The sequence below is a fragment of the Wyeomyia smithii genome, chromosome 2 (genome assembly GCF_029784165.1).
Source record: "Wyeomyia smithii strain HCP4-BCI-WySm-NY-G18 chromosome 2, ASM2978416v1, whole genome shotgun sequence".
Lineage (NCBI taxonomy): Eukaryota > Metazoa > Arthropoda > Insecta > Diptera > Culicidae > Wyeomyia > Wyeomyia smithii.
In genome coordinates, this window is record NC_073695.1 from 110,421,871 (window position 1) to 110,433,870 (window position 12,000).

The 12,000-nt window shown below is 39.7% G+C and overlaps 1 protein-coding gene across 1 annotated transcript in view; it reads left to right on the plus strand.

Moving 5' to 3' along the window:
• The window catches only part of LOC129725282 (uncharacterized), a 67,810-nt gene that overhangs the window by 34,666 nt on the left and 21,144 nt on the right, over positions 1-12,000 (plus strand). The window contains exon 3 of the mRNA XM_055680900.1: positions 5,089-5,263. Within this exon, the coding sequence (XP_055536875.1) occupies positions 5,089-5,263 (175 nt within the window). The remainder of the gene's footprint in view (positions 1-5,088; positions 5,264-12,000) is intronic.

The following is a 12,000-nucleotide window of genomic DNA, read 5'->3' on the forward strand; positions in this document are numbered from 1 at the left end:
CGTGCACCACTCTCCGCTTTCGGTTTGTACTCCACCAAACATTGTCCGCAAAACTTTCCTTTCAATTACGGCCAGTGCGCGTATGTCCTTCGTGAGCAGCGTCACGGTTTCGAGTCCATAGAGAACTACGGGTCTAATTAGAATTTTGTACATCACTAGTTTCGTCCGCCGTCGTATGCTCCTGGATGAAGGGAGATTATACTTGGGTATAAGTACGAACTCATCTGCCACTTCGATTTCACCGCCGTCAATGATCACCGACCGTGGGAAGCTAATGTTGGTTTCTCTCCCATTATATACTTGGTTTTCGACACATTAGTGATTAGTCCAACTCTCCTAGCCTTCATCAGTTATCTCGGCGGTTCTCAACCTTTTTTGTCCGTGTACCCCTTGGCGATATTTCCCTAATCAATTGTACCTCCTGGCTTGGAATGTTCTCGCAGAGTGGGTGAAAGAAGTGGTAAATCATGTAGTAATAGTCTAGATTAGGCTTTAAATTGAGTTATGGCTTGTTTGACTGCTACAGTCATGTTTCAAGAGTAAGGTTGAAAACCAAATAGTATTTTAAAGAAAAATTTGCTTTGTCCGCAATTACTGATTTTTCTTTCGTGTACCCCTTGAAGGCTTTAGGCGTACCGCAAGTTGAGAACTGCTGAGTGATGTTAAAGATAAAATAAAATTTTGGCAAAACTCTCACCAGATTTGAAGGATGTTTTTAGAGATACACTAAGGTCGCTTTTTACGCGGATTCCGGAATTTACGCGTTTTTTTGCGTGGATTCCGGAATTGACGCGTTTTTTTTACTCGGATTCGGGAATTTACGCGGTATTTTTTTTACGCGGATTCCGGTTTCTCTTCACTCGGATTGCTGAATTAGGGCGAGTTTTTTACGCGAATTCCGAAATTTACGCGGTTTTTTTTACGCGGATTCCGGAATTTCCCCGTTTTTTACGCGGATTCCGGAATTTACTAGGGCGACACCCATAAATTACGTAACGCAAAAAACCCGATTTTTGGACCCCCACCCCCCATATGTAACGAAACGTAACGTCAAAACCTACCCCCCCATTAAAAATTACGTAACGTTGCAGAAGGATTTCCTTGATAAAAATGCTCGTTTTTGGAGAATCCCTTCAGAGATTTCTCGTTACGTAACGATTAACTCACCTCTCCCCCTCCCCTGTGTAACAAATCGTAACGCTCAAGGATACCCCCCTCCCCCCTATGAGCGTTACGTAATTTATGGATGCCGCCTAGATAGATTCTGAAATGCTTGAATAAAACTACCATAAAACATAAATAAAACAATCCTCATTTGAATTATTACTTGAAAAAGGAGCCTGATATACTCTGCGATTTGATGTAACAGTGCATTTTTTATTCCCGGACTGCTAAGACATGATTTTTTTTCGCAATAAATTTTGATTACATATTGTTCACTATCATGATGTATATAGACATGGTGTAACATGGTGTTAAATGTAGAATAGGCCATATTGGAAACAGATTTGATTGCGAAGAAGTTTATTTATTGTTAAACAGCATTTGGGAAAAAAATTCGTATCGTTGAATATATCATTTTAATGCATTCATGATTCATATTGCAAATATAACAATGCTACATACCCTGCTATCAATATTTATGCTTCTTGAAAGCAACTCACAAGTTAAACACTGAAAACTGGAGGGTTTCTTTTTTAAGTGAGCAAGGACACATGAATAAACAACGAAAAAGTTCTTCCTGTTGCATAGTTACATTTCGTCTCCAACCTCCCTAAGCAAAAAACTGTTACCTCACCCCTCGCCTACTTTGCGATCAAACCGTTACACCATGATGTATAAAGACATGGTGTAACGATATGTCAAAAGCAGAATCGGCCATATTGAAAAAAAAGGCCAGCGAGAAGGTTTGTTCATTAACAACTAGGGCATAAAAATGATCGCATCTTTTAATATATCATTTGGATGCATTTAAATTATAAATATGGCAATGCTACATACCTTGCTACCAATATTCATTAATTTAAGAAACAATTTCCAACATAAAACATTTGAATATGCGGTATTCAATTGCCTAATTAATGAAGATATATCAACAAACACGAAAAAGTTATTCGCTGTTGCATAGTGATTAGGGTGGGGAAAAATGATCGATTTTCCAGAACCAAGCTTTTTTGGTTCCTTTTGGGGCCCCAAACAACCCTAAACTTACCGGAAGTCGGTTGGTTTTGTCTCCGCTTGGCGCATTGCATTTCAAATTTGTATGGAAATTTATATGGGAAAACCTACTTTTTTGCATTTACCTTTACTAGAGAGCTCAATAATACTTTAATAATGCACTACATTATGTTAAAGTATAGTCTTTTAGATGTCTAACAACTTTGCCGAAGACACTGAAGAGCTAGGAAGTCCATAAGAAGAGCTATAGCTGTTCAAAGTTGAGTATGTCGATTTGAATGCAGAAAATCCTGTTTCCTGCCAACATTACCAATGTACCGGTGTCAGCTGGATTCCCATCAGAACTAACCTGTCGTAACGAGTTTATACACTCAGCTGAATCAAGCAAACAAATTTAGGTCAACATTCTAGGCGTAGGTAGAATCTACAACGTGTTTCTGAGGTCACTTCTGATGGAAATCTGACTGACGCCGGTACACTGGCAGTGTTGGCAGAAAAAAACAATTTGCAACATAAATTTCGACATACTCTACTTTGAACAGCTCCAGTATTTTTTTGGGACACCCTAGCTCTTTAGTGTCTTCGGCCAAGTTGTTAGGCATCAAAAAACCTACCATTTGAAGTCATGAAACCTTTGGTTTGAGCCATTTTGAGCTCTTTAGAATGCAAAATGCAAAAATGTGGTTTTTCCTTACCATCTCGATATAAATTTGAAATGCAATGCGCCAAGCGGAGACAAAACCAATCGACTTCCGATAAATTTAGGATAGTTAGGGGCCCCAAAAAGAACAAAAAAAACTTGGTTCTGGCCTTCTGCTATCAAGTTTCGTTTTTTCCTTAATAGTGATTACTTCGTCTCCAACCCTCCAAAGTGGAAAAAACGCTTCCCCACCCCGCGCCTACTTTTTGGTCAAACCATTACACCACGTTCTACTCATCATGCGTTACACCATGTTCTACTCATCATGGTTGCTATCACGATATCTTTAAAAATGATAATTACCTAAGCGAAAGCATCCTCTGTCAGTCGAAAGCGAGGTTGTGTTTGATTGAATATGCACGATTTTCAACTCAACTTTTTGCTAGTTTGTTATTGAAAAGTTATCCTAATTGTTATGCCACAAGCTTGTGGAACATTTCACCCGTCAATCAAGACATTGGTGTGCAGCATCCGTTCAGTGACAGCATGATTATACGCATTTCAAGAGGGCACATTCTCGTCATACTTTCCTTCTCATGTCACCCTACAAAAGCGAGACGTAATCCTACGTCAAAAAGAGCCAAAATATTTTAATGCCATTAAGAAAACAGTTTTTGCAAGCTTTAAATCAGCGGAAGCCTAAACGGCAAAAACTACATCGGATTGATGTACTGACGAGGGTGAATTTATTTTGATTATTTCATATGGAAATAATCAACGGTCCCGCGTCTAACCCGCCCTGTCTGTGTTGCCTATTGTTCCCTTTAGATAGGTAAGTTCAAGCGTAAGTAAATGAATTCTTAAGTATCTGAAAGTGAAAACAGTGCAAAAAAATTAAACTGTACTTGAAACAGTGATGCAACGTATATATTTCGACAACCAATCTACTTCCGTTCATAATTTGTACCTATTTATTATTCGAAACCATAGATGAATAAATATTATTGCAACTGAACATTTGAATGCTTTTGCATGCAATGATAGGCAATCATTTTCCGCGTAGCATGAACAATATTTTTGGCAACTTCTTCGTTTCAACTCGCTGGTCGAATGTACTTTTAGTAGTTTATGACCATGAAAACAGTAAATTGAACGGTTCGGATTATCATGTCGATTATTGTCCATTTATGACGCACGGAGCTAATCTACCGAGACCCCTTAGTAGAAGTGTGGCTATGAGACTAAATAACTGTCAAACAAACGAGCTAGAATTAACATGTGAGGGGAGATTAGTATCAACCGCCAGTTTATTCCAATAAGCCATTGCGCGATCAAATCAAATCAACTAGAGTATCGGCTCTTTTATCGTCAGGGGAGTAAATGATGTTCTTGAGCGTTAATTTCTTGCATGATGGTTCTTCACATTCCAGAGCATCTTCCTGCAAAATATTAGTTCTTTATGACTTTAATAAAGAAACTATAATAGGACAAACCTGACGGTAATAGAGCCGGTACCCAATTTGAAATTTGTTATACATGTCTGATGTTTGTGTACTCTCGTTAAAATATTTATTATTTGTAGTGAAAAATTGAGCAACCTTTTTGAAAATTGGTACCAATTCTGCATTTCAAAGGCTTTTTAGGCTGATGTCATGATTATTATTTTTGAGAAAGTTGAACTCGCTAGTTTTATGTTTAAGAAAACATGGATTCTCGTTTCAATTTATCTCAGAATATATAACCTAGAATATAGCTAAAACGAACCGGGCATTTTTTATTGAACTTTATTGAATTGATACGCATATATATGTTACATATTAGCTATCTGATTTTATTAGGTAACCTCAGTTTTCATATGGTAAATGGTTGATAGAATCACAAAGGCTATAGAAATAATCAAATTTCATTTTATCCATTATATCTCTATTTGGCGCTATATGGATGGATAAGATGGATTTCACTTTCCACATCAAAGTAATAAATTCCAGTTACCCGCTCATTTCAATCAGTCAAGAGGCGTATAGGTTATGGCATTCAATAGAAAAAAATTACAAACTGAAACATTGTATCAGCCACAGAAACTTGGCGTACCCCCACAATACTGATTATAACATTTCTCATTTGCGTTTCCGTTGCGTACAGCAATCGGTAGCGTTCGGAAACGTGCTCGCAATATCGATCATCTATATTGATCCCAAATAAGAAATCAATTTCCACTCAATCGTATTGTTCGAAAATCTAACTATTCTTCCTTTTTCCGCTTTTCGAAGGTCGCTCCGTGGATAGTACACCGCAATGCCGCAGCGATACACCGTCCCGGCTGTGCAAAACCCGCTACAACACCACTGCTCCGATGTACGGCGTGAGTCTCACTTCCGGTCAGCCGGTAACGATCGTGCAAAAGTTCCCCGATCTACTGCAGCAGGTCGTCTTCGAAGTATGCGAGTAAGTACCCTTTCGATCTTCAGCTTGACTCTCTTCAACGATAATCGGCTGCAATGGCTGAACTCAGGCAACGTGAGTGTATTTTTTTCCTTGCCCACGTCTCCCATGCTTTAGCTGCTGGGCTGATACCCGCTTGCGCCGGGAAACGTGCGCATTGCGTTTGCCGCGAGGTTATTATTGATTTGGCTAGGGATATATACAAAAAGTTTCTCTTCGCTACCGTTGTGCTGTTCATTACTTTCGATTATGACGAGAGAGCGGCCATAAATATTATTTCTGACCGAGCAATTGACTTCCATGAGCTGTTTTCACTGCTGTCGCTATCATTGTTTGTTTTGCTTGCTACATTTTCGGAAGCCTTTCGGAAAACAAAAATCATACGAATTTCACTTTTGTCGGGGAATACTACTGTTTGCTTTTGATGAGCGAAGAAACCGGCTGATCCCTGTAGATAATGTTAAACTGCTAAAATTGCGCTCAGACACATTGCAATCATGCATTCTGAATTCGTGGAGTTTATTTATGTCCACAGAAATTAGTTTTAATATTGTACAATGTTGTCAAATGCTTCACACACTTAAAGTAAGTCCAACCGGATTCAGGTTTTGGCCCTTTCATCGGAAAGAGTTGCGAAAATATTTGTTTTCATTTTTAAATTAGGGTTGCAAATTTTTGCCGGTGAATAACAACATTTGTTCGGCTATCACTAGATCACCAGCCTTAAAATTAATTTCATAAATTGTGCATCGTAGAATCACATGATGTAAAATATTTTCAGCAATGAAAAACTGTTTGTTAAGCAGAGTATGGTTAATTTTGGAACACTGAGTCATCAGATTTGGGCTAAGCGTTCCAGCGTTTAAATAAGAAGGAATAGTTTTGGTGCCGAAGGAAAGTTTAGATTTTTTACTATAAAAATTAAGTCGACTTCATAGCATGAGACATCAAATGTCAAAAAGCCAAAAAGAAGCTGATTAAACATAGTTTAGTAATTAAAAGAATAATGGGATTAATTTCCGAAATAGCTAAATACATAGTGACTTTAGTGACTTTTTTCATTTGAATACTGATCAAAAAGTGACCATAAATTCATTAATATAGAGCTTTAAAATTCATCGTCCAACCTTGAATAGACTATATTTCATCTGAAATATGTTTTTGAAACATAAACTCGAAGTAAAATCTTCACCATTATTTCACATTGAAATGGTTGTTATAATGTGCGGATTATGAAATCAATAGAACTAATTTATTATTATATTTAAAATGTTCACTTCAGTCGTCATTTCGATTTGTCGCGGTCGGACGTCATCTCATTATACAGTGATATGCGTTCGTTTAGACGCACCATGTTTTTCATAGGTATTTCTTTCAAAACTAATTGAATTTTGAATGTCATCACTTAATTTTGTTTGTTGTCATAAACTAAAACAAACAGCATCGTTTCTTCAAAAAAGTGCACTTGATAGAATAAAAAAATGTGAAAAATTAAAAATAAGCTGATGCATTCGTTTAGACGCTCCTCAAGTCAACGTAGTAAAAGCTCAAATTTTCTGAGTCAATCAGTTGGCTAATACTTTGTAGCTCCTCCCTTACAAATAATAACTACAAATACTCTTCTGGGCATTGAATTGACAAGGTTATGGGGAGTATTTACAGAGATTTGTTGCCAGCATGAACGTATGCATGATTTAAGGTCGTTTACTATGTTGAACTGGTGTTCATTTGCGTAAACTCTTGCAGCTAAGATACCCCAGAGGTTCCTGATCGGGTTGCAATCCGGACTACATGCTGGTCAAACAAGTACGGCGATGTCATTTTCAGAAAACCAGGCCTTGGTTTGTTGGGAAACATGACTTGAAGCGTTGTCTTGCTGAATTACAACCGGTTCATACACCCAACGCAAACGGGGAATTTTTTATTACTTTTGGGCAATTTTTTATTACTTTTTGAGTCTTATGACTGCGCATTATACACAAAAAGTAACAAACAAAAAGTAATAAAAATTATGACGGCCACACGCTTGTATGTGTTTCTGCAGGAGAACATACAGCCAAGCACCGCAATGCATGTGTTGGCAAGACTTCACTCGCTGCATTTGTATTGATGCAACGATCTGGTTCATTTTTGTCTCCCTTCATCCACACATAATCAGAATCTCAACCGTCAACCTCAAATGTCCAATTAGAAACACTTTCGTTTCGTCCCCCAGTGTTTACTTGAAATGGAAATATGTAATACTGTCTGACCAGAGTTGCCGAAGTTGCGAATATTGTTCTGAATGGGCACGAGTTTTGTATATTCAAACAGGTCCAAATGAGTTTCCATGAACCAATGATTATGTGCTGTAGATAGCTTGCAAGAAAGCGAATGTTTTTATTTTTCTCTGACGCAGTTTACAGATCGTGATGTCATTTTAAAGCGCATTTCAAGTCTTTGAAATCATCAACGTTTGCATACTCTATGACGGGGAAAATGTTGCTTGGCAGCTCTTGTCATATTTTTTCGCTACTCCGTATGCATACAACGAGCGAACTAATACACGCCCACCGGATGAATTGGAGATTGAAAAAACTTGTAACATGTGCAACTTATGCGACGGTGTGTGATTTTTTTTTGACTTGAGGTGGAAAGGGAGCATTTTTCGGCAGAAAAAACGTTGCATGTGGTTGAAACGACCATTATTAGATAGTCGTAATCTCATAACACGTGCTAAATATATGACAGTATGTGTTGTTTCTTGACTGGGGAAGAATTTTATTGCTTTTTTAGTAATGGATTTGTTACCTAAAAGGTAATTTTGCGCTATTGCTTCTAAAGTAATTAGGAAAAGTTTTGCGTGTACATAGTAGCCACCAAATACAGAACCAGAACGTCTTCCAGAAGCTTACAGTAGCTGCTTGAATTGATTATGGTGGTGGTCCAGCAGGTAGGAAGCTTCTCGTCATATGAAAATCCTCTCCATACCACTAGTTCTTCCTTCTCCAAAATTTCACTTGGGTCAAGTGACATTCAATTCCACCAAATCTTGCCAGTATTGGCTGTAACAGTCAGGGCCATCGAGGTTATGTTTTTCCTGATGAAAAATGGCCTGTGACAGTCACTACTGGATCGATTTGGTGAAATTTAATGTCCCTCGAGCTAAGCGAAATTTTGGTGGAGGAAAGGTTAAGGTATGAGAAAGATTTTCTTATGACGAAAAGCTTCCTATCTGCTGGGTCACCACCAAAACGTATTCCAGCAACTACTGCGAGCTTCTGAAAGACGTTTTGGTTCCCTACTTGGAGGTTTATATGGATGAACCTATTGTATATCAGCAAGAAAACGATACTATTCATTTTTGCCGATAAACCAAGGCCTGGTTTTTATAAAAGACATCACCGTACTTGATGGACCAGCATGTAGTCCGGATTGCAACAAGATCAGGAACCACTGGAGTATTTTAGCTGCAAGAGTTTACGCCAATGAATGCCAGTTCAACACAGTAAACGACCCTTAATCATGCATACGTTCATGCTGGCAACAAATATCTGTAAATACTCTTCATAAACTTGTCAATTCAATGCCCAGAAGAGTATTTGTAGTTATTATTAGTAAGGGAGGAGCTACAAAGTATTAGCCAACTGATTGACTCAGAAAATTTGAGCTTTTACTACGTTGACTTGAGGTGCGTCTAAACGAATGCATCAGCTTATTTTTAATTTTTCGCATTTTTTTTCTATCAAGTGCACTTTTTTTGAAGAAATGATGCTTTTTGTTTTAGTTTATGATATCAAACAAAAATAAGTGAAGACATTCAAAATTCAATTAGTTTTGAAAGAAAAACCTGTGAAAAACATGGTTCGTCTAAACGAACCACGTCTTACGTCGCCGCGCGTGAAATCGGGCATATATATCCGATCGGTTCACTAATTTCATTTCAGGGCTCGACTGCTGACCTCCTAAAAGTGAAAGTGTTTATAACCAGTGATCTAAATGGAGTGATATTTTTGGAAAGATTCGTTCGTTCTAATCAGGCAGATCACAAAGACGCTATCTTTTCGGCAGCCATTGCAGTGCGCGTCACTTGCATACAAGTCTTCGTCTCTCTACCGTGAGTGCTCTCTCGTAGAGCGAATCCCTTCGGTCCGCTTTATCGGTTGTAATTCATCTGAGCGGCTATCGGGAAAAAAAACTGCTGACAACCTATATCACTACTTGACCCCGTGCCAGCGATGAAGCTGGGCGGGATGTTTCCACCTCTGCCTGATTCAGGTGGGGGAGGAATATCTCAATATTTGGATAGTTCGTACACCGGCGCAACGTTACCGTCCTACATGGATCCTAATGGACTCCATGGCGAACTGGTGGTATTAAAACTTCAATCAGCTCTCGAAGATGGAAAATTACCATCAAACCCAATCATGATCCGCTCATCGATCGAAGGGTGGATTAAGGGTAAAATTGACGGTGCTATTCCCGAGGCTAGAGGTAAAACCTATGCTCTCAAGGTTAGATCTAAATGGCAAGTGGAACGCTTGCTCTCTAGGAACCAATTAGATGATGGAACAAAGATTCAAATTACCAAACATGCAAATCTCAACACCGTTCGCTGCGTGATAAGTTGCCAGGAAATCGCACAGGTAAAAGATGAAGTTGTCATATCAAATCTAAAACAACAAAAAGTCGAAAGTATTCGCCAGATCACGAGACAAACCGGCCCCGGAAACGAAAGGGAACCCACCGCAACAATCATTCTCACAATCGAGGGGACACGGATCCCTAAGCACATTGATATCGGATACCTCCGATGCAAAACTCGTCCTTACTACCCTGCCCCAATGCTGTGTTTCAAATGCTACACTTTCGGACATACAAAACTGCAATACCAGCAACCAACTTCTACTTGTGGTCACTGTGCCCAGAAGCACGCTATTGTGGAAAACTCCCCTTGTACTGCAATCGCTTTCTGCCCCAGATGCTTAACAAACCTGCACTCAATCTCTAGTCGCAATTGCCCGGTATATCAACAAGAAGACGCCATTCAGCGGATTCAGGTGGACAAGGGAATCTCGTATCCCGCAGCGAGAAGGATCTTTGAAACGGCCACTGGCAGCAAGTCCCTCGCCGGTCTGACCAAAGGTAGTAAATATAAGACGATTGAAACTCTGGAATTGAGGCTGAAACAAGTAATCAAGAAACTTGTTGTTAAGGACAGGAAAGTTAACGCTCTCGAAGAAACACTAAAGACCAGCCCAGTGGCTAATGACTCTGATGTGCAAACACTAGTCGAATTCAGGCCTCAAAGAGGGGAATAGAGTTCTCAGCTCCCTCACCCATCTAGAGATCCTTCCGGTGGCATGCATCCACTGGAACTAGGAGATGGAATGCGCTCGCTCTGAAAATCGATCGTTCCATTAGTAACAAATTTCGAGCAGGAGATAATTCTCGCGCCATGCACTTACACGTTGCGGAATTACTGGGAAAGCAATATCAAGATTTTCACCACCGGTTCACTGACGGTTCCAAGACTGCAAACAGGGTAGGTTTCGGAATTGCCGATCAGACTTGCAGCGTTTTTTTCTCGTCTACCAGATCAATGTTCGATCTTCTCGGCCGAAACCGCAGCAATATTTTACGCGGCCACCACACCAGCTAACAAACCTTTATGTATTCTGTCCGACTCCGCTAGTGCCCTCGCTGCATTGGAATCACCGACATCAAAACACCCATGGATACAAGCAGTGCAAAAGTGGGCCCCCCAGAATACAGTTTTTGTTTGGATCCCGGGCCACTGTGGAATCCAAGGCAACACTGCGGCCGGCCATCTTGCGGTTTTTGGCCGTTCCGGCATGCTGGCAACTAAATACATCCCAGGACACGACGCCAAAAAATTTGTTAAATGTGCTCTTCGTTCTTTCTGGTCTGCAGAATGGTCAAGTAAAACGACACTTTTCACCCGTAAAGTAAAAGGCGAAACCACCAAATGGGTGGGTGTTTCGAACTGGCGCAACCAACGCGTTTTATCCCGCCCACGATCAGGACATACGCGTTTTACCCATAATATGGGTAGAGAAAAAGATGCGACACTTGTAATGCTACAATGACGGTGGAACACATGGTTATAAACTGTCCCTGTTTTCAAAGCACCCGAGATTTCCATGGAATCCCGGACAGTATTAGAGATGCCCTGGCGAACGATCCATCAACGGAAGCTACACTATTAAGTTTCATCGGTATATATACTCAAATCTGACACGATGACAAACAAGACGTCAAGCATTTCATCGACAGTACCTAGACAGGCAACTGAAAATGAAATAACTCAGACAAGAACAAACTCCGACAGTGAACACGAAAAATCTTTCATTTTTTCCGAATGTACTATTTGTAACAATTATGTATAACAATCAGGGAAACTCCCTTCCGGGGATCCCGGAGATGAACCAGCCGAAGGCTGAAAATCTCCTTAAAAAAAGAGAAACAATAAAAAAAAAGTTCACTTGTCCAGTATCCAGCGAATTGAGGCCCGAACATGAGGATGCTGATTATAAAGCCATATTACGTAATACCCCGTTCACACTACACCGCATATCCCCTGATATCAGGCGATTCATGCTATCGAGGCCATATCACCATCCATATTACCTGATATCCCATACAATCGAGCTGTCATCGGATATCACTTCAGCCATGCATGGAAATTTTCACTCACTAGCAATATTCCATGCAAATGTGTTCTTTGATTCATCAGGTAT